Below are 24,358 nucleotides of genomic sequence, written 5' to 3' on the forward strand. Positions count from 1 at the left end.
CACATGGCTGTATGCCGCGTACTCGGCTCGGCAGATGAAGTCTGATTTAACCACGGAGATCAGCTGAGGACACCGGCAGCAGGGTGACCACTGTAATGCTGCCAACACCTGTTTACTGCGCGCCACCACAAGCCGGTGTCAAAGGTCCGACTCGCCATATGGCCCAGCAGAACACAATTTCTGCAGCCACACCAAGTGCTCCGGTTTGCACTAAATAATCGATGGTGTCAGCAGTAGCGGCTTCGGGGGCACGGCGGTGATTTGTTTGCTGGGGGCGTCAGAATGGGTTCGCCGACCTTACAGACAACCCGCCGAAGGCTTTCTGGATGCTCGCATTAAACATCCAAGCCCCGCCCACCACCACACGATGGGGCCGCTTTTGGCAAGGAGTGCGGCTGCAGAACAGCGTCCGTGCACACCGGTCAATCCATGCGAAGGTCAAGTGGCTGATGAGAACATACCACCAACTCTAGCCAGGGGGCGCCTCGCATCGGCGAGGGTGACCCCCCATCTTTATAGTTTTAGGCCCTATCTGCCGGCCTCTGCCCAATTAGACCCCATTGTCAGCTCTTCCCCTGTTTCAGCCTCATGACAAAGGCATGAAAGCGTCGACCCTTTACCCACCAGCTGAGCTTGCTCAAGTGAGAGGGTCTGTCTTAATTATAAGAGAAATATTGCATTCATTAGAGCCGGCCATGTGATAAATAGGCATCTTCAAACTCTTTAATCCTGCCGTCCTAACTCCATGTCAGTGATAAACAGAGGAAATTAAGCAGAAAACCAAATGAAAATGTTTTTCTGAAAATATCAATTATAATAATGTTTTTCACCAAACAAACAAATACTTCCGCTGGATCCTATTGGTGCAGCTCTGGTCTGTCGGATTCAGTCAAGCCAATCAGCGTTCGAGAAAGGGCTCTGAGTGAGGGGGCTTAGATCGCACATCTGCCAAAACGAAAAGGCCACACGGGGAACAATGAGTCCGAACGGCCTCGAGGTCTGCGAATTGATTATGAAGAGTGGGAACAGGTGCATGACTTTAGCATTTAGCCAAAGGAAAAGCCCTTTGAGTAATAAATGGATCAAACATATTCAATTACGAATGTGAAAAACTGAAAAGCACATACAGTGCTGCCTAAATGAGGGATCTATTTAAAGTCATGCATTAAGTCATAAACTGTGTGGCAATCCTGCTAGTTTATTCATATCAGTCCTACTTTAATAGTCTGTCTCCTTATATTTATTGTTGTTCCTCACGGCTCATGGATGCACTTCATGCCACCGACACAGGCAGCGGTTCTGCGATTCTGATTGGTAGACGCTAACCTAATCATCTATAATTGGTAGAATGGTTCTCATTCATATTGACTAACGCTATTGATTCGTCTAGCAGGCAGAACATCAGCGCTATAAACAAGGGACCGTCAGCAATTATTCACTTTCTTACTCACCAGAATAAAAGTGCACCCAGAGCTCATTCAAACATTTATATCAGAGGTTCTTATTAGGGATCCAATACAAACTAACTATCTCCAAAGTGATTTTATCAAACATATAAAAAAACGCTGACATTTAATTTAAAAGCATCATTATTCTTCATATGTTACAATAACAAGCTATTCCACTATGTAATAAAGCTAAATATATGATTTATATGAATTCTGAAGCAGATAAAAGTGATAGAGCAATAAGTTCAGTGAAAGGTAGGAAATGTCTAAAACCCAACTGGAAGTTACTCGTTTCCAATTTAACTTAATTTCCTGCTATTTTACTCCATTAAGTTTATACATTTCTGGTCGCTATAGGGAACAGAGGCTGAATCCTGTCCAGGAACCATATGGAAGCCAAGCACTCATGGGGAATAAGGCACATTTACACACACACACACACACAAACACACACACACACGTAGGGTAAACATATCCTTATGGGGACCGCTCATTCATTTCAATGGGAAAAATGCTAACGCTAACTATGACAACCTTAACCCCTACCCTGCCCTAACCATAACCATAAGTAACCAATCAAAATACAAGAGTTTTTGCATTTTTTAGTTTTTTCATAGCAGTCACCGATTTTTATAAAACAGAGTCCCCATAAAAACCGGTCCCCATAAGGGAAAAAAAATGGATATTTATCAGGTTATGGGGACATTGTGTCCCCATAAGGATAGGTAAACCCACTCACACACACACACACAACTGCAATGCCTTTGTGAGACTGTGAGCCCTCCTAAGGCAAGAGGCTGACATGTTGGCTCCGATGCTGGCACAGCCCCAGAGCTGGGATTAAAACCATTGGTACTATAAGACATGTCTGCTGCCACACCATCCTGTCAACAGAAGAACTGCTGTTTTAATGAGAGAAGTGTGGCGGTGAGCGTAGCTCAGCTGTTAGCATTACTGCCTCAAAGGCCATGTGTGTGGCCGTGTGCGGTATATATTCCGTGCTTAATGCTGCTTAGTTACCGTCCCACGGGACAGGAGACCTGCTGTTCAGAGTATGCCCCGCCTTAGGGTTTATGGCTCTTCAGATGGGCCCCGGCTCGCTCTCACCCCAATGGGAATGAGGAGAGAAGATGGATTGATGGACCGAAGAAACTAAAAACTATTCATCAGGGCTGTCTTAAAAGACCTTTTTCTTTCCGCATTTCAGAACGGTTTGTTGAAGATCCATCCATCCATCTTCCAGCAAATATTCCAGTGGGGTTTGCGGGATATTTCTTCGTGCTTTATTATAATAATTTCGGTGATAAATAGCATGTCTATGTTGCAAGGATGGAATGAATGTTTTGGAGTTTGTGTCAGTGGTTGTAAGCACCTTGGGGTGAGAAATGCATGAAGAAACCAACAAGCTGCTCATTTTGCTCCTTGCTATGGCTTCCATGAAACTGCACTGTCAATGGAAAGTTCCTCAATGAGGTTAGTTTTCAAATTTAGCTTCCACGTCCCGGCAAGTTTCAGAATCCCTTTTAAGGTTACCCCTCCGGTAGCCTTACACCTCTCAGAAGTCAGACCGCTCTGGGGGTGGGGGGGGGGGGGCGGACACACAGCACCTATGCAAAAGTTATCCATGCATTCCGGGGGGGAAGGCAGGGGGGGTGGGGGGGTGGCACAACACCTATGCAAAACTTGTCCATGCATTCATTTGCGATTAGGGATGCGAGGAGAAGCATGTCAGGAGATTACAGGACATTGCATCAGAGTAATCGTCACACTCATTTATCATTCCTCTGACCAGCAGAGCATACATTACCTGCCTTTGTCTGTGGCCCTTCGGGCTGAGCAGGAAGGGGAAGTATGAGTGCGGTGATGTTTATTATCCCATTAGCTGGGGTTCAAGGACATTCCAGTGGAAGCACCTCGCAGTTAATGAGGGCCGGCCCACGGATCACACCCTCTGGGGATGTAAACTTTGCTGATCTTATTCATGGAGCAATTTGAATGCTCAGCCCCATAATGGTGCGATTGCTGTAGTGTACCTGAGCAGGGGTTGGGAGCAAATGTCAAGAGCAGCGTCGAGAAAGAAAAAGGGAATAAAGGGCCAGGGGAGCAGATGAATGACCCAAAGTGGTCCTGGGGCTCCGGAACAGACAGTGCATTTCTACTCAGCTGCCCTTCACCCAGCAGGAGCACCGTTTTAGTAGTTATCTTCTCCAGGTCCACCACACACAAACATCTCCAATTCAGTCAGAAAAAAAATAAAAGTTTTGTGTCATATTTTAAAGTACAGTTTATAAACAAACTTAAAAAGAAACACTCTGTGCAGGCAAATCTGGCAGCACAAGGAATAAATCGAAGATCAAAAGATATCTCACCTGCATCAACCTTTCCAGGTAAAGGCACGTACAAGAGCAGAGACGTTTTTATGACAGATTATTTCCGGCGGATGCCAGGCTCAAATCAGCTTTATTCGCAGATGAACTCTTCACATTCTCTTTAAGGTTCCCTTTAAGCCTTTGCTGAACTAAGATCTTTATTCCAGAAATTCAAAACCCAGAGTTTTGTGCGTTGATTAAGTTGGCCTGAAGAGAACAGCGTGTGGGACACCGCCATCTGCCTTAATTAAAGCGACACAGGCATGCCTTATCACCATACGTCGATCTGCTGTATATTCCTTCGTGCTTGATGTTAAGCTTGTATTTAGCGGTCGGATTATATTTGAAATCTTTTAATTAATAATAGGATGCTCCATCCTTTCAGTCCTTGTAGAACTTCATGGCCATGCAAAGGCGACGCGATAAACTGCGTTTATCTGGCAATCGCAAAGCGTCTGACCTATCGTCTGTAGCGGGGAGCACAGCACCGTGGACGGGCTTCACAAACCGGCACCAAGTCTATCGTTACATTTACTGGAAATAACATCGCCCTGTTTGATTTCCCAGCATCTGGGAGGATTCACCGGTGATGCTGTAAACTCAGAAGCATCTCTTACTGGGCCAGATGTGGCCACATCTCCAGTGGTCACGACCCACCTAAATATGGAGCTCACCTGCAATGAAGACCGACATTGATGGCGGAGTCCTCTCTCTGTTTTGTAGCTTGCTTGGATTTAACATGCAGCAGGCTAGAAACAAACACCACCGCTGATGTATTGAAAAGGGGACGCTTAACTGCTTTTTTAATGAAGGTAATATAGTCAATTTAGCAATGGTACAAAGGCTTCTATTACCATAGACTGCAGTAAGGGGTTGGGTGGTCAGTTTTGCTGCAGTCACTGGGCTATGGAAATGTCAGGCCGACTGAATTACCCAGCCAGCTAAGGACAGTGGATACGCAGCTCCTATAGCAGCTGTGGAGAAACACCAACAGTGTGCAGTGATAAAGTAAACAGCAGAAAACTGTGACTGCGACTGGAATCTGACTTACGTTGTTTCACGAAGCACATTAAACTGAAAGGTCCATGGGACAGCCTCTTTCTTATATGCGCATATTATAGCAGATAAAATTGCAGCACTTTTGAAATAGACACTGTGTATGACCTAGATCACAGTCATCAGCAGTGAGTTCCACCACATACTGAGAACATGTTCTATTATACTTATCGGTTAGAATATGAACAGGATCAAACAAAGGTTACTGCACGTTTGACCCGGTGATGCATTCCCTATTGTCTGAAGCCTGTGCAATTAAGCTAATAACCATTGCTCTCAATTAATTCAACTCCTTGCGTAGTGTCTGTCAGGGGATTTACGATGAGGTGTTAAAAGCAATGTTATATTTCACATGAAATATTTTTTTATGTTTTTTTTTCCCCCACCGAATCATTCACTTATGTAATGAATTCAAATATTATGAGCTATGAACTAGACAGACAGCTGAATTTTACAAATTGAAGTAGCTCATCATTTGAATAAACTCAGATTATAATATGTGACACACAGATAAAGAGGGAAAAAACAGATTTTCAGGAGGAAAATCTGCTTAAAGTTTAGACGATTAAAGACATCTGTTAGCACGTTCTTTGCGTGGTGATATTTCCAAGTTCCCTGCTCTTCAAGAAATGAGTTGCAAATTTCCTGCTAAAATTTTACTCCTTTCTCATTTTATTCCATTGAATTGCTGAGGGAGGCATCACTTCTGACAGGGCACGCTCAATTAACAAGCACACTTTTAAAGATTAATTGACATAAGCATTCCCCCCAACACCCCCCCCCCACCCAAATCTCGACAAATACTTCAGCAGCGACAGGACTGTCACCCCCTAACAGCCATGTCTGTAGTGGCACACATTATAAACTGTATACATCTACATGGTAACATTTGAGGTGACAATCCAAGATGCCCTGAGGCGCTAAAGCCACCAGTTATTGATTACAGGTGTAGTATTACTGTTGGTATGTCTCAGTGACACAGGCCCACCTTATAAATAACTGCTAAAATAAAATAACCTCTGCCAATAAATGAGTGCTGTCACTAATTGCCGTCTGGTCATTAGCCCTGCAAGACTTCTCTGCTATTCAGCAACCAGGCACAGGAGTTTGGGCTTCCGGAGAAAGACACAGCTATGTATGCTGTATATCTTTTTAAAACCCCTTTTGTTCACAAAACACTTCCAACTTTGGTCACCAGGCTGGCGTGAGATTTTCAATTAGAGACAAATCTGCACACACATTTGCGTGTACGTAACAGTTTTATTATGTTGTAAACAAGTCCGTAGGGTTTGCAAACTACTCCAACGCTTTTGATGTAGCTAACTTTAGGTTTATAATGGAATAATATAGATTTGACGCAAGATTTCTTGTGTGAGCGTTAGAGTCTGAATGAGTGTCACGCCAGATGCGTAAGAGTTGGCAACCCTGAAAAAAATCACTTTTCTTACTCTTTTTAGCATTAGCATTAGATAGCTTAGCAGTATTGAAAGCAGTACTGACCTTATTGGATTATTTTCAGGAATGTTAATTTCACTAGTGTTATTTCTCTGGTTACTTATCAATGATAAATCATCCATTTCAGCAAAGCAAAGTTTTATTAATATTACATGATAATATTAACTGTACGCTGTAACACCTGCAAACTGTAACTTTATGGCTAAAATACCACTAAGTTGGACACCAAATCTACTCATAGCATTATTTTAAAATGAAGGCTATAAAGGCAATTCTCTCTCTCATGCACACACGGTTTGTGCACATAACTGTAGTTTTGTACACAAATGACACATAACTCTATAGGCTAATATTATTATGCATGTTTTAAGTCTGACTGAATAAAATAAATCTTGCAATAAGTTTTTATGTTGAGCATTTGCACACTTTTGGCCCAGATACTATTTAGTGAAGATGTGTCTCTAATAATTTTTTATCATTTTAAAATTGTATTGTAGCATCGGCGGGGCGCATGTCCCAGCATGCCCCGCGTGCAAGTTGTAAATAGCCCTTGTATTGTTGTTGTTATTGTTAATGGTTATATTCCTTATTGTCGCGCGTGTGTTTGCCAGTGTCTTGCGTGTACCCCGTCTGATCCTCGTGTGTAATTAGCTTCTGACAACCCTGTGTTTCTCACACGTAATCGTTTCGGTGCTCGTTGGGTGCCTGATGTAGTCTTTTTCAGGACTAGCAATAAAGAGCGTGTTCTCCCCGGTAAGCAAGTGTCCGTCTCTCTCCCTGCTCCCGCGATGCCTCGTTCCGCCCATCGCCACAGTATACTCTTCTAACTTTTTTTTAATTTTACGTTTTCTGTTTTAATTCACCATCATTATTACACACAACCCAAAACATTGTCATTGTTAACTCTGTGTGCAAGCTTACGTGTAGGCAACCCCCCCCTTACTTGCTCTCTCTCTCACTCTCTCTCTCTCACACACACTCACACACACACACTCCAGCCCTTTGCATTCCCTACATGAAACGCCCCTCTTCATTAACATTTAGGCTACTTTTTACCGGGCTGGACAGTAGCTAATCTGACCTCTTCCTCAATCTTTCCCTGGACCACGTCTCTTTCCTCATCCTCCTCCTCCGGCCCTGCACCAGCTGCTGCAGCAGTAAAACTTGTGGTGGCAAACATATCGGTAAGTTTTGCGCATTTTGCTGCATCCACTTGAAGGCTTTTTTGCCTTTTTTCTCTGAGCTTTTCTGCGCTTTTTTACTTTGTCCATAGCCACTCCTCTCCAACTCCGGTCAGCTCAAATGGCAAAATTTTATAATCTTGCCTAAAAAGGGGACGGAGGGGCGGGCCGAGGAGGGCTGAGAGATTTCATTGGATTAACCCAATGTCCTTCAAGAAAATCAACCAATGGGACGTCGCGGTCGATAAACATTATTTATAATATACTTTTTGGGGTAAATTATGACAGCCCCGGGCCGGCCCAAAAATGTGCGTTGGCCCACTGGGCATTGCCCGGTACGCCAGATGGCCAGTCCGGCCCTGCATACACCTAAATCTGAAAAAAGATAAACACACGGGATGGAATTAGTTGCTGAATGTCTATCAATGAGCAGAAAATCGCAAGAAGAAAACTTGTAAGGATAGCCCCCGGGAATGGTACCCTGTTTTTCAGCTGTCCACACCAGTCACTCAAGAGCTCATTATACTGTCAAAAGCACAGCATCGCTACTGGGGGAGAGAGGCTCCGCTCCCGTGCATGAAGCAGCACCCCCCCACACACACGCGCACGCACGGGTACGCGCACACGCGCGCTCCCCGAGCCGCTAGCACCGGCGCGCGCCGAGCCGGATCGGACAGCTCTCCTCTCCGTTCCTTTCCGCTCCTCGCGCTCACTTTCGCCGTCGCGTTCCATCGCGCCGCGAACCGCACGCGTAACAACAAGACAAGCAAAAAATAGATAAAATGAGGAAAGGCGACCCGGGCAAAGGCGGAGTGGGATGGAAGGCGAGAGAAAGGTGCGGAGAAAGAGTGCAAGCGAGAGAGCGGCCGGATTAACGTAAGGGTACTCACAGGGGGGTGACGCGGGCCGGAGCGGCGGTGGTCACTCTGCTTGATCGACCTGCACACGAGACAAAAAAATAGAAAAAGAAAAAAATACTGCTGTGAATCCGAAGAGAAAGAGAGGGAGGGAAACAGCCAACGCGTGTACTAAACAAGACCAAATAAATAAAGAAAGAAATCCTGAAAGGAAGGAAAAAAGAACAGGATGAAAAAAGGAAGGGATAGATAGGGTGGGCTGTCTTAAGGAGTAAAAAAAAGAAAAAAAAGCGCACCAGTGTGCGTTCGTTTCTGACAAGCCTGTGTTTGAACAGCGGCCACCGGTACCCTCATCTCCTCCATTTTTACATACCTCTTTCTTTCCTGAGATAGCACCAGTCCCTTGTTAAAACACATGTATTTCCATCTAGATATTGTACTAATGAGAGTGTAACCCTTACACTGTGGCGCTTAGAATGGGGAATGAAATGTACCCTGTATATCTAAACCCCCCCCTGACTCCTTCTCTCAGCCCCCATATAGAAACTGCCTAATGCCGTAATGCTGCAAATAAGCAGGAACTGTCCCCCTGGCACTGAAGTAATTGCTGGCACCCTGACTGTATTTTCTCCATCGCTCTACGGCGACTGGCTGATACAGCGAGTGTTTTCCCTTCGCCCGCTCTGTTCCAGGCATATGCCTGTATTAATGTGGCTTCTGTCACTTCAGCTGCTCCGTCAGATTGCTCCATCTCCGATCCCCCAGTCCATGTCACAATCGAGTGCCGCCACCCTACATCATCAACGTGAACAATCTGTTGATCAACACACTCTCGGGCGAACTGTGTCTCTCCTGACTGCGCCAGTGACAGACCCCGCCGTGCCGCCCGGGAAAAAAAAAAAAACAGGCAACAAAATCTCTTGTGCCTTATCAGGGCTCGCCGAAGCGCTCTCTTCTACTTTACACAGGACCTTCTCCTCCGTCTCCCTCCGTAAATGGCTTTCCTTCCAAACGGAGATTACCTTGACCGCGCTCTCCGCACCAGCTTCAAAAAGGGACACACTGTGAAGCCAGAGTGGATTACACACCCCCAGGAAGAGAAGCCATGGAAGGGAGACACTTATGAAAGTCACTGCCTTAATATCTGCGTATTTGTGAGATGAATAACAGTCCAAAATAACACAATGCATGGCCATCAGTCAGCTACAAACATGAAGTAAACATGGTATCTAATTCCCAGCAAATAGTGTTCCTTTCTTAGTGTGTGACTGAGATTTAAAAATGAGAGACACACTTTGGGGTGGCTGTGAGAAGCTGCGAAATCTTGGCTTTGTTTTTCCTATTGGACAAAAGCATGTGGTGGTCCTGTAAGCATTAATTCTGTGTATTGCTGTGGAAGTTCTGCAAAGGGCACAGCAGAGTGATTGAGCAGTACATCAGTCAGGCTGCCTGCTTCTCATTTTCACACTTTTCTGAAGCAAATCTCCTTAATCTCATTAATGCCAGACTCATTTCATGAGCTCAAACTGTTCCACTGGCTGAACGCTATCAGTCTTACATGACTTACATGTTACCAGCAGACAGGTTTACCTTCTGCCTTTGAAAAGTAAGCATGGTATTCATTGCTAGATTGAGAAAATCGCCATGGAATAAGTGATTTTTATTTAAGAGGCTTTCACTAGTAAACTAATAAATACTAATATTCCCTTTAGGTCACAGTGCTAAAATGAAAGACAACAGCGATGTCTGATGTACCACATGACAGGAATGTCCTACATACCACATGACAGGAATGTCCTACATACCACATGACAGGAATGTCCTACGTACCACATGACATGTATGTCCTAAACACTGAATCACAGGTATGCCCTCCTGTGTATCCCATCAGATATGTTCTAGTAATCACATCACAGATCACACTACCAGTCACAAGTTTTTGCACACACTGAGATTTTCTACATTTGCATGTTACTTAACATTTACGAAAATACGCTCAGTATTCTTTGCTAACAAATAAATTTATAGTATGTTCACCATTTGAGGACCTTTATTAGCAAGAAAATGTCATATCATTGACTCATCGAAGTCACCTCCTTTAGTGGTTATAAAAGCTGAGAAAATTCAAGGCATTCTTTATACAAGGGACATTAAATACTGCTCTGTTTCGTGGGATGAAACAGTTAAATTGTGCATTTAAAGGACAGCCTAGAATCTGACTATGCCATCACCACACAACCAGTTAATAGGTTGTCATAGATGCACTGTTACATACTCTTTCCATCTTATAAAGGAAACTTGCTTTATTTGACTAATATTTTCATTAATAGTTCTTCACTCAACTTTCCAGTGCTTTCCCGGAATAAAAAAATCTGCAGTTTATGAAATAAATGGAGAAGTGGTAAAACCCTGTGGTGTGTAAAAGCTTTTGACTGGTAGTGTATGGCTGAAGCAGCCCACACCAGCAAAGCAGAGATCACAATCATCATCAACCTAAGTTACTTGTAACTAGATTGAACTTGAAAGTCAACCGGCCAAATGTGCATCAGTCAATTCATGCGTAATCACCACCGCTATTAAACAATCACTAGTTTTTCTCTATTTAAATAAACAGAACTAAATTTCTCTATTTATTCATGGGATTCTGGTCTTATTTATTACTTATTTATAATTCACTTCATCATTACATTCGTTTGTCGTCCTGTTGTCTAGCCGTCTTGTTGTCTATGTTCACTGTCTGCAGGAGCACATGGAAGCAAGCATTTCATTGTACACGGTACTCGTACTTGTACACATGACAATAAAAGAATTGAATTGAATTAAGTTTCTCAAACACAACCACTGCCCTTCCTGAAACAGGAAGAAACACACAAAAAATCCAGTTATATTGAGCAAATTGTTTTAAAAGAAGTCAAGTCAAGTCAAGTAGGTTTAATTGTCATTTCAGCCACATACACAGTATACAGTGAAATGAAACATTGTTCCTCCAGGACCAAGGTGCACAAAAACAAAAGGACAGAAAGTTTCATTGGTAGCAGACTTTTTATTGTAAAGTCACACCAAGTTATGACGACACTTTCTTTCTTCGATGCCTGCAAGACACACCAAACACAGTGATATTGTTTCTTTTTCATGAAAACTGCCCCCTACTTCCTGCTAGCAGTTAATATGATTTTCTCTTCTGCTGCATAAAGACAAACCCGCCAGTCCTATAGCCCTCTGGCGATATTAAAAACTGGTCAGAATACATTCAGGGACAGAGCAGCAGTGAGCAGGACTGTCACCCCCATGGCTGCGCTTCGGCCCTCCTGACTCACCTCCGTTCAACAATCAGGCTCTGCCAGAAACCCAAAGGTCACCATAAGGTAATCACATTGCCAGTCACATCGCTAAGTGTGGATATTTCTACATGCACCCAGCTCACTTAAGGTCACACTGAAAGAAATCAGGCCTGATTAAAACTTCATTGCAAGTTGACTCATAAACACAAAATAATTTTTTACCAAAGTGCTGCACACAGATAAAATGATTACTTGTGATAACACCAGTGTTCTATTCCTTTGTCTCAGCTATAAAACAAGTCTATTACATTACTAACGTATGTACTGAATCATGCTTGAAATTACTCTGAACGTCTAACTTGAAATTATGAGATAAAATTTATATTAGTCCAGAAATCCCCGTAATGGTGAAATATCAACTACATACTGCACATACTACATACAGTTATTGCAAATGGAGACAATAATTAAGGACATAAGCTTAATTATATAAACAAATACATCTGTGTACTTAAAACTTTCTTAACCGATGTTAGTCCCTAGCATTAGTACTTCATGTTCATTAGTACTTGACTCCATTAATCTTAAGATAAACATTCTGTACTTCATCAAATAAAGGCCAGATGTTTCATTAGAACAAACATACCAGTAGAGTTTAACATGATCGATAAATTACACAGTTCTCATGTAGCAACAAGCGTGACTTCATCTGAATCATATGGGAACATCTATGTCACTGATAATTATTCTACAACTGAGCAGACACAAAACTCAGCAAGCAGAAGGGCAGCAGAACTGAGGCTCAGAACTGCTAACATAACCAATCAATAGTGTGATGCTTGTTTTCAGAAATATTAATGAGTATTAACGATTAGTTTTTATTTACAAATCTAATGTAATCTCTTTGCATTGGAAACTTGACTAGAGAAAAAGAACTGCAGGAGCTGTACGGTTGGTTATCTTATTTCGGACCTGGCATTAAATACAGATATTTCTAGACACTTCCATTTTTTTCATACATGAAGAACAAGACTGCAAACACAACCACAATTTCATCCATCTCCTTGTTCTTTTAACTGTTGCTTTATCCGCAGCTGTGTTTGCTCAGGTCCCTCCGCCGGTCTGATCACCACCCCCCTGAAGTCTCCAAGCACGTCCAATTAGAGACGGCGGTCCACTGACCGCGCGCCGCCAGCCACTTATTCCGTTACCGTTCAGGGATCCGTCACGCCCCGACTCCGGCTTTCTTTATTTTATTCTTCCTCCCAAAGGGCAGCGGCCGACTCACAGGGACAAATGATCCAGTGGTGGCACCATTCATCAGCGGCTGAGGAATCACTCATGGCCTCTGCGCAGAGGGGTGGGGCGGCTCGCCTGCGGCCCTGTCCAAAATGCCACCACAGGGGGTCCCGCACACTGACTCTGAAGCCACTGGTTTAGGCCGCGATAGAGCCTCGTCCCCAGAGCTACGCAAGAGCTCCCACACACAAACACACGTAGGTGAACTCATTGTCCTGCTACAGATCAAACCGTCAGCCTCACACACAATGACCAGTGCCCCCGTTCATATACTCTAATTGTAAAATATAATTCCTTCAGCCATACTCCATTTATATCCTTCCCCGTTAGGCAAACTTTCTTTTTTTTGATTGAGGCTGAACACAAATTAAATAACTTTAATTTGATCAGGGATAATGCATGTCCCGTTTAATGGGAAGGACAGGCTTTACAACGCAGGGAGATTAGTTAGGTGGATGCATTGTTATTAATTAAGACAGCCTAATTTCCATGAGTCAAAGCACAACATGCTATTACAGTTTGCTATGGAGAGGGAATCTGTGGAAAAAAGCAAAAAATTGGAAAGGAAAATAAACACGAAGCTTGACAGATGGTCTTTCATCACAAGTGGCTTTTACACGCGGTTACAGAGAGTAGTGCTGGCACTTTTTTTCTTCTCTTTTCCTTAATTCAGAGCAATTAAAATATTTTTCTTCAATATCAGAAAAAAGCATATGGGGACATTACTCACTGGTACTATTATGTGAATGTAGTTTCCATGGAAACATGGAAATCCGGACTCGCAGCCGAGCGCCCGGCCAGCAAGGAATCCGCACATAAGAGTCGTCCCTGGCTACAGTGACCTGAACTTTGACCCCTTTCTTCCAGACCTGTTAGGGTGAACATTTTGTGTTAAAGGAGCGAAGTGAGCTGCCCTTCGTCTGCGATGTATAAAATGTCTGACAGTCACAACTCTTCAATAGTCGGGTCCACGACTCGCCGGAAACCTGTGCAGCTAATCAAGCGAAACCTTCAGATAAAAATATCCCATTTCATCAGCTACACAACAGTGTCCGGTGCCTGGGAAATTTCCCTCATATAAGCCCATGTCTGCTCAGCTCTGAGCTCATATCTTGCATGTCGTCTTGACTAGCTTACTGCTGTGCCTCTCCAAACAGCTCGGTCAAAGCATGGAGGAACGGTAAACCGCTCAAAATCACAAGTACCCTTTCCAGCTTAAGCTACAAACGATCTTTACCCAGAGGCACTGTGTGCTATATCGTTTCAAAATAATTGAGTCCATAAAATATGATGCTAAAAAAATGCATGGTTTTTTTGTCAGTATTCAATCAATACTATTGACTTGATATTCTGAAACAGCACATATGAGCTCTGAATTTAAAGGTTATTAAATTGGTTTTGATATTCTTGCTGCTGAATTCCAGTGCTTGAAGATGAAGTGAATTGTTTGATTAGTTTCGGAGAACAGAGAGCTCCATTGTTTACCTCTCTATAAAGGTGACAGTCACATATCAGGAATCTTCAGGTGAAGATGACAGAATAGACAAGAGCTATCAACAGCATGCGAAGACACCGGCGGCGTTGCGTGAAACGTTACGACGGCACGCCGCCGAAACTCCCCTGAAATACCTTGTTAAAAGGCTGCCACATTAACATTAATGAAGGGAAGAGCAATTTCTTCTGCATGCAGATATAGCGCGTGGATGTGAATTAGCGCTGGTGCCTCTGCTCTAATGAGGTTTACAGCATTAGAGGTCTGAGATGTAAAGGAGCAGCGCGGCACATTAACGGATGCCGAGTTCCATGCGGAACTGCCACGGGGTCTGAGCGCCAAAGGGCATGAGGAGATTCTCCCGGCTGCAGCGAGGGAACGTTGGACCCATTCAGGAGAACGTGAGATATATTGCATACTTATCTTCATAACCTGGCCAAATTAACTCCATAAACGTGTCGAATGGCCACACCCTCTGGTCCTCTCCATTCCCATCTCTGATGTGCAGGCTTTCTCTTTAAGACAATATACCCTCAGCTCTTTGGAGACACAAGTGCACATCGTTCTATTAGGCATTCAGAGTGCTGTATCTCTCCCTTGTGTCTTGGACATGTGTGGTGCTGTTAAAAAGAGTGCAAAAAATGAAAGGCTATCTATACGGCAAAATCTGTCTCCCCATCATACCCCAGGGAGGGGTGAAGCCTTTCTCCCACCATTCCTGGTTTACTTCCTAATGAGGCAAACAAAACAAAAACTCAAAAGCAACGTTTTTCCTCTCAAGCAGTTCGGCATGCTGGATCCTCCCGAAGGAGAACTGAGCAGACACAGTAAACCTTTTTAGCGTTTAGCTAGAGCGGATATTTTTCACTGTAAACAATTAACAGCATATTGTGCAAACTGGCTTTCGAGCAGACGTCACCTGCTGAGGGATGGAATAAGGCGCAGAAGATGAGGGACCGGAGCCATCTCGGCATTCCACGCGGAGCCAGCAGGAACACAAGGGTACCATGTGCCGCGATGAAGATTGCTAGCCTGTGGTTTTCTCGCTCTTGTTATGTGTTTGGACTGAAGGTAGCAACGCTAGATTTCCACTAATGCTAAGGGCTCACGCAGCTTAGCTAAAGGAGCCTCAGGAAACACTGCTCCCCTCTGCGGCAACCAGGAAGTGCGACGCCACAATATCCCCTATCTGATGTAGCAAAATATATTATGACATTGTAAAAATTTACGAAGATGCCCGTACCACTTTATCGATTTCTGATGGCGAATTAGCTATGTGCATAAGTGCTACATAAAAATGCCGAACGGAAAACTGTTACCGATCCTACGTTACTGGTATATTTTGGAGCTTTCTATTTCAGGCAGCTTCAGAATTGGATAAGTCGTGTCTGTCCTGTCTGTTTTACCTTGTTGAACAACTGCAAAGCCCTGTTAAGCATCTGTGAAAGCAGCGTGATTGTGTTTGCAGCGCTCCGGCCCCGCCGCTCCGAGTGCTGTCTCCCTATCTCCCCCGGACAGCTGGGATTAGAGGCACAGAGGGGGCCAGGCGACCCCCCTGGGCACTGAGCACTATCGCACTGCATACGGGGACCGGGTCACGAGATTCGTAAACCGGCAGGCCATACAGCAAAGGACTGGGATCGAGCGTATCTTTACCGTACACGCTGCTCGTTTGCTCCCCCCCCCCCCACCGGATTCCCGCTCGGCCGCGGGTCCCGCTGCTTGGCTGAACATATGCATATACATTCATGCATATTCCCCACAGGCAATTCACATTAATGCTATCTCTGCTTGTCAAAGAGCAGAGTAATCCAGGGGGTGGTCTGTTCCGGCAAGTTGTGCTCCCTAACACCTCCCTGTAGGTCATCTCTGCAAAGCCCTTACGCCCGGGCCAGGCTAAGGTTAAGCGCTCTATCGACTGGTCCACACACACACCCGACCACGAGGCAGGGGCGAATGCTACTTGAGAAGAATTAAAGGAAGAAATTAATAAGATAAAGGTACACATGATTAGGTTATAACTGTAATTCACAAGCAGGCATAACAGGCTCCAGAGATTTTGCTCATTATCACCAAAATAAAGTCCACAATTATGTCATTACCCAGCACCGCCTAGCTGCAATGAATGAAAACCCGTCTTTGATACATGCTGCTCACAAGGCATATGGAGAGGTGTGTCCAACAGCCCCGTCGATAACAACGAACAAGACTCAGTGGCCAGGTTGCAGGTTTCTGCTAAGCGTGCTCTGCAAAAACGGAGATGGAGCAGCGAAACTTCAGACGCGCACCTTCAAATTGATAACGATTCACCTCCAGATCCAAAAAATCCAATCCAATCCCAGGCAATTGCGATTGTGCTGATTGAATAAGGATGGATTGTTTGTCATTTAGCCCGGTGTGCTGTGAGCATCATCTGGTTAAATGTAAAGTGACAGATGTCCCTTCTCGCTGGCGGAGAGCCGCGCTTCTGTTTAATGAGGCTGGAGAGACACCAGTCACCTGAGGGGGGGGGGGGGTGCACATTTCTTTGGTTACTCTGAAGGACGGGCGCCGCATTACGGTGCGGAGAAGTGGCAGCCTGATGCCCCCCCCCGGCATACGAAGAATCCCACCAACAGCTGGTGGAATCAGAGCCCCGTTATCCTTCTATACACCCAAGGCAGGAGAAGTCCCGCAGCAGCCATCTTCACAGCTATCTGGGTGGAGGAAGACGGATCTCACCGTCACCCGCTAGCAAACCTGGGGAAAACGATGTGTTCTCCTACACCGGTCACGCCGCGCTCACCGGGCTATGACCCTCCTATAGGGTTACAGCAGTCTTTCAAAACACACTGATGTCATTAAGTGTTGTAGTGATTACCGTAACCCAATAATAAGACAAATTAATGGCTTCCTTAGACAGAAAACCCCTGAAGCCCAATTTCATTACTGAGACATATTAAAGTTTTCGGTGCACTTCTTTATCGAGTCACGGCTGTGTTTAACGTTAAGCACCGGTCACCGGTTCGAAGCCGAGTCGGGGTCTCTGCATTCAGTGGCACATGTGCTAGTGCTGATAAGGTGCCGGCGTCCATGTCGGTGGCTCAGAGGGCCGGGAATGCCGAAACTCCCGCTTACGAAACACGGCAGTACCGCATGTAGGACCGCGAGCCCCATTTTGAGCGCTTGCACCGACGCATGCCTAATCTGTGAGCCGTCCCTCTGAAACACAGGCGGCAATAAAAGTGAACAGAGAGCTGCGCCCGTTTGCAGCCGACACCTGTGCACGCTGAAGGCTGCCGTGCGATCGCACAGCTCGACAGATGACTTTTCACCTCGCTCTCAGGTCAGAGTGGCCACTGACAGAGGTAGCCTGTACTTTCTGCAGTCATTTCGGAAAGCAGAAAATCTCATTCCGAGGTGTTAAACAGTTATGTAACCCCGGTGTTAAAGTCACATCCCACGGTTTCTCTCCACAAACGGAGTAGCATGGCTGGGGCGCCGGTTCGCCTGCTGCCCGACGGCTGGATCTCTGGCGCCGGTGAGGAGGCGGGTCCTCACGTCCCTCCATGTGACAGATTATGATGAATAGCAAATCTGATTATGATGAACGGCCGTATCCACGACAGCAGTAATCTGCCGGACAGGGGGAGACACCTAAACGCCATCGCAAGCCGCCCCGCAAACGTAACGGTACGATTGTCCATGTTTTATAGCCACATCGTAGCCAGCATCTGTTAGCAGTCTACTGACGGTACCCTCCCCCCATGGGTCACTCACTTGTTAATAACCACAGAGAAAACAACGGATTTCCATGTGGGGGCCCATCCCCTGGCATCCGCTCCTGCTACAATGTATAAACCGCTGGTGACCGTCGACTTCTCCTCAGATTCATTTTTTTTTAAATCTCCTGGCGGAGTACAAGACAGGAGGGGGCTAACGATCTGGTGCCAAGTCAATATCTCCAGGTGCCAACCGGCACCCCCTGCAGGTGCCTGGGTGGATATCAAGTCTGCCGCTGACGCGCTGCTTTTTCCCAAGGACCCCTGGCTTGTGTGCCACGTCGATACATCGAGTCCCGCTGATGCGCTGTCTGTTTTCCCGCAGTCCGCGACCTCTTGACACAAATTTATTTCCTTGTGAAGTATGTCTGGGAAGGTTTTGACATCTCCGGGGGCTCCGGTCGTTCTGCTAAGCCTACCCAGTAAGATGGGTACCGACATCAAACAGACCCCCCCTGTGCCGCCGAGAGACACCTGCAGTAACCCCGTAACGATAAACCTGGCACGTTCAAACAAACTGGACGCACTTTACATACATTTGTTTTCTCAGACAAAAATAATTTTGTTTCCCAATAAGGTCCAAAATTACTCCATCAAGCATAATCGCTCCATCTGTTTAAACAGGGCTGAGATAATGTTCAGATCAATAGGAAACTTGATCCCACGGCCCATATATTGTCTCGATCTATACGCCAATAATTAAAACCACAAAAAGGAGAAAACAACTAAGTAATATTAACCAGAGCCAACGCGAGACGGCGGATTATCGCATCTGTCAGCAGCACTGGGGACGAGCCACCGCATCCCACAGGTGTGGGGAGCCCATCGATCGTCAGCTGCCATTAGATACCGAGATGTCAGGGTAGATTACTCTCATAGTGCTGCTGTCTGCAGGTCAAACGTTTTGCTGGTCAACAATAATCAAAGAGACATGGGGCCGTGGCCAGATGATGGGGCTCTGTCTGTTTGACGAATAGCAGCATGGCTCCGCACTGAGCGCCGCTGAATTAGAATTGAGGGGCCGGGCATCGAGAGCGGGGTTAATGGCACAGAGAGGGCCAAAGCGCTAAAAGATTCTGTGGCGAAAGCTAAGGCCGGTCACGCCTGCTCTTTTATATGGGCCAGTCGGAGAGGATGCGACCCCTGTGCCACAGATGCCACTGGTAATGACCGTCTTCACAAGCCTCGGTGGCTCTCATGCACCCTCCCGACCCCTCTCCGTGCTACACTTTCACTGACGAAGGAATCAATGGTGTTTTATATTTACCTCAAAAGTGCTAGAGTGCCAAAACCAGCCCCTCCCCCTTCCCAAACGACAACAACAAAAAAACAGTAATCCTAGAGATTAATCACAGACACGGGAGAAAGTCACAGATGAGGAAATAAATTTGATTCAGCTATTTTCTGTCATTCGTCTGATGCACTTTACGTTGATACTTGGCATGTGAAATCACGCTCTGGGCTGGTCTTTATCTTTTTAATTTTTAATCCGCAAGCTAGCGGTGGTCTAGACTCCAAGGAGTGGCGGAGTTGGCACGAGTTGGTGCTAACGGCAGTCGCTCACGTTGGGGTTCACTCCTGCCCCAGACGCCATTGTTCCTTCGCTCAGCTGACACGGCGCAATCAAACCTCTTTGAAAGCAGATCGGGGGCCAGCGAGGGTGACAAACTCCAGCTGTCCTTGTGTGCTTTTGTCTGTTAAGCCTCTATTTTCCTCTGTATATGAGTCACTTTATTTTCTTCCAGGTAATCGCCAGATGACAAGGTATCTGGGGCCTCCCGATTTACTGTCCAATGGCAAAGGGGAGAAAAATGGAAAAGTGATAAATAAAGAGAACGGAGCTGAGAGGGAACAAGCTGTGGACCTACGGGGGGCGACAGTAAATCTCCTGGCCAGACAGCGGCGGAGATGAGCTTTTTATTTGGAGACGTAAAGCACGGCGACATGGAAATGAGGAGAGGTGTGCATGAGCCCCTGTACTGGTGGTAAGGGCTTTGCCAGGATGTGTCATTGAGGATCCTCCTCCCCCCCCGCCCCCGACACACTTTCCATAGGAGCCATGGTGGGTGGCCAAATCGAATGACCGGCCGGCCCATAATTCGTGCATGCCCCTCCAGCCGCTGACTAATGGTGGATTGTTATTCCCAGAAACGGATGGGGATACATATTTAACGTTCACGGTAAAATGTGTCCGTGCCGGCGTAGGCGAGCAGGGAGAAATAAGAAAGAACAAAACTGCAAAAAATAGCACATCTTTAAAATATCTGAGAGCCGGACTGTGGATTCATATTCAGGAATGTTTCACGCCGGATCGATAAGATCTCCCTCATGCCGCTTGGCCCAGCACGCTGGAGCTGGCTCCTGGCCAGAAGCCAGAACATTCGCGCATGAACGTTCTGCGATTGAATTACGCTCCTTGGAGCAGAGGGATCATGATCACGGCATCATGCTTAGAGTATCGGTATTATTCCAGCTAATTCGATAATGTTTCTTTCACTCGGGGCCCGATGAAATGCCACAGGACGTCCCACAGGGGCCTCTCCCATCTAATTTGTTGATGGAGAAAAAACCCCAGATTGTTTTCACGCAGGAAAACCAAAACCATTGCTTAAATTTCTTTCCTAATATTGCAGTGCTTGTATTGTTATGGTATTTGTCATGTGATGTTTTGATAAATTATAGGTATATTTATTACATTTATACTATATCTATGTCCAATGACAGCTTGATATGGGGTGGGGGACATAAATAATGGCAAAGTAAATATTGGGGCTTCATATGCTCCTATTCATGTTGCTGTACACAACCAAATTTCACTAAAGTCTACTTGTCTGTCTACCTGTCTACTTTTACATTGTTCTGTCACAGTAAACTGAATTAAGCTAATTGACCAACAGAGTCCTCGTTTCATCCGCACTAAAGTTACTCATTTTCTTACCTTAGCAAACATTTCTTACCTTAGTTTTGTAGTAAATTCTACCTCAAAATGTTTAATTACTCTTAGGTGGCAGATACTTATTGTAACATACCAAGTGAAATCCATCATCGCCTTTAAATTGTTTGTCAAATTCTAGCAAAAGTTATGCTTATAGCAACATATAAGAGTGTTCGCGCAGTAATAAACCATATTTTTTTTTATTTTGCATTTATAGTAGCGGAATTAAGTTTGTGATTTACAATATGCATGTTTACAATATGCAAAATATAAATTAGTTTCTGCCATGTACAAGGGCAAGAAAAAAATGAAAGTGCTGTTGGCTATCATAAACTGCAGAGTTACAGCACCTCATCTGTTCCATATTCCATAATCTCATTATCTGTTTCCTAAATCGTGGCCACTACTATATACAGACACCCTACTACAGTATAAAACCTTCACACTTAACTGGAGAACCATAAATAGGAATGCATACCACCTTCTCCCTTTACCTCCTTAACGAAATCCTACTTTAAGTGATCCTAGATTTCTGCAGGTATGGAAGCTGAACGAACGTTTTATTTGAATAAATCCACCGTGGCTCATTTGTGATTAAGGTGCAGAGAACAAAACACACTGTTTGAATAAATAACAACTTTTAACCTGCATTAAAGTCAAGGTCAATAATATACAGGTTACTCTGAACAAACAGCCTCCCTGTGCTTGATCAATATTTAAGTACTGAATGGCCATTAAACAATTACATTTCTGAATATTAGAAGCACATGCATATTCATAAATATGTACAACAATAACGGTAACAAAATTTAAATGCGGTTCTAGTATACTGGTTGCTACAATATATTTCATTTCACAATCAGGGCCAAACATTCCTCTGGAGACTCCCATAAGTACCTCTGCTTACCACAGAATACCACTACCGTCACTAGGCCTGATGCAGGAGATTAATTAATTAACTACCACATTAGAGCTTTCAGACAGATTTTGGTACATTACCTTCGGCTGTTCAACAGGCCGGAGTGACGGCTCTGAGGTTACGGACCTGTACCAGCAACTGGAAGGTTGGCAAGAGTGATCCTACTCTGTTGGGCCCTTGAGCAAAGGCCCTTAACCTGCTGTTGCTTCATCCTGGGTATGACGTCAATCTACATCCAGCCCTATAAGGAGGTCCTCCAACTTACAGGGGAAATGTAAGGGTTGGTGGCAGGACTGGCACTCCAGCCAGCAGAAGAAAAACTCATACTGGTCCATTTGGACTAGTGTGGTGCTGAGGTATCACCCGCCACATGGCTGCACTCAGGTTCTCACCCCTGAGGTGGTTTATCGTGTGGTGGGTGTGGCGACACGCTGTAATCAGCACATACTGTTTACCTTCTACAAAAGGCATGCATTGTCATTTTTTGTTGCTTGTTCAAAGGTTCTGGCTCAAACCCACGCCATCACATACACGTGCGAGAGTAACCTCATTTTTACATGTTTTGGGAGAGAACTTTCAGTGCTTTCGAGTTTATTTCCCACTGCTAATTTTCACGGAGAACACAACAAACCCGTACTGTTCAATAATACTAATTAAAATCAGTCGTCATCAGCATCATCATCATGATCATAAATCTAGTCGTGGTAATTTCTGAGTGGTACGTTAAGAAAGCAATGCTTCTGTGGCCTCATTTGAAGCACTGATACTGGTAGCTTCCGGTCTGACTCCATCAGCAGTGTCTAGTGCTGTGTAATGCCGAGGTCCTTGCGGCTAACGGCCAATGGGGGGCTGAGCGTGTAAGAGGACAGGCTGAGTGCGCCGCTCGCAAGTGGCGATAACTGTTATCATGTCTGGGGGAAAATCGCCGGCTGTCTTACACATGCCGCTTAAAACGTGCCAATTTATTTGTATTATTTACTCATTCAGCCGACACCGATACTCCCTTGAAAATTCTTGTCTTTGCTGGGAAAAAGGAGCCTTTAGACATCTGCAAATAAGCGAGTAAGCGGGAACAAATGGCAATGGAAAGCCAGACTTCCAGTGATCCTTTGAACTTCTCACTTCTTAGGGTGCTGAGTGTAGTTCAAACCACAGGAACAGGGCTTTCATATCCCATATGCCACTGTACCATCATGGCGGGCATTTATTGCACTTTAATGCTTAATAACAGAATGTATTAAAAACTCCAACTCCCCCATACATCTGTGTAGCTCGGCATGCTAATAAAATCGCATTTCCATGCAGAGGATGTGTGATCTGCTCATCCTTTATCAAGCAACCTGCAAACCTGACCGCCAAGCCGCCGCGCGTGTCCCAGGAAGGCTAATCTCTCGCATACAAACGATATTGGATCGTAATAATACCTCAAACCAGGCTGGAAGTACCAAGAAGTTCCCCTGTCAGCCAGGAGTAGTTCAGCGCTTAAAACCCGGCCCGGCTACACTATTTCGAAAGCTTGATTTACCACAAAGGAAGGAATCTGAACTCGAAGGAAGAAGAGAGAAAGAGAGAGAGAGGGAGCGTGAGGGAGGGAATGGGAGGAGGAGAGAGACAGGAGGAGCGAGTGACAGAGGGGAATGAGAGAGGAAGGGCGGGAGGCCGTGGCACACATACACACAGGCATTATTCAAATGCACATTGCTGGGTTCCTCACACTGTCGATTACTCATAGAAAAGCCCTTGTCAGAGTTAATGATCCTCACCCAGTACACAGTGGGAGTAAAGCAGCGTGGCTCCTGAGCTGGGAGGCACGGTGGTGGGAGTGAGGAGCACGGACCACTGGAGCACGTGGGAGACCCGGCGCCGAACACGAGACCCGATGCAGCTCGTGCTCCACCGAGAGCGGATCCTGTCCTCGGCTCTCTGCTCGGCGGGATGGCGCCGTGTGTTCTGGCGCCGTGCCTGAGGATCCGCCCCCCCACCCCGACATGCACACACACCCTGCACCCCACAGCCCCCTCCCTCCCCCCCGCCGCCTCTCCTCTAACGCGGTTTTGTTCCGAGGTGGCCTGTCGTCCGGGATTAGAGTGCCGCAGAGGCAAGTGGGGGCGTGCGATAAAGGTGTTTTCCACGGCTCTCCGGCCGACTGCACCGAGAGTGGGCCGGCTGGCACGGAATGGTTCGCCACGCATGCCGGGATACCGGCGGCAAAGTGGGTCAGATCCGCTTGCCTCGATCACTGCGGCGGGCGGCTGCAAGCGCGCCCCCAACATGATGGCTGCCGCCCCTTCGCAGCATCCTCATC

The 24,358-nt window shown here is 45.6% G+C and overlaps 1 protein-coding gene across 4 annotated transcripts in view; it reads right to left on the minus strand.

The window, feature by feature from the left end:
- rbfox3a (RNA binding fox-1 homolog 3a) overlaps window positions 1-24,358 on the minus strand; it is a 423,712-nt gene that overhangs the window by 268,424 nt on the left and 130,930 nt on the right. The window contains exons 1-2 of one of the 4 annotated variants that reach the window (XM_072712252.1): window positions 8,740-9,004; window positions 8,400-8,448 (exon numbers count right to left, since the gene is read on the minus strand). In XM_072712252.1, coding sequence (XP_072568353.1) covers window positions 8,400-8,448; window positions 8,740-8,783 — 93 coding nt within the window. In that variant the 5' untranslated portion in view covers window positions 8,784-9,004. Of the gene's footprint in view, window positions 1-8,399; window positions 8,449-8,739; window positions 9,013-24,358 lie in introns of those variants that run through there. The other 3 variants (XM_023822691.2, XM_023822690.2, XM_023822692.2) reach the window with 3 other exon arrangements.

Source organism: Paramormyrops kingsleyae, chromosome 5 (genome assembly GCF_048594095.1).
Source record: "Paramormyrops kingsleyae isolate MSU_618 chromosome 5, PKINGS_0.4, whole genome shotgun sequence".
In the NCBI taxonomy this organism is placed as follows: Eukaryota; Metazoa; Chordata; class Actinopteri; order Osteoglossiformes; family Mormyridae; genus Paramormyrops; species Paramormyrops kingsleyae.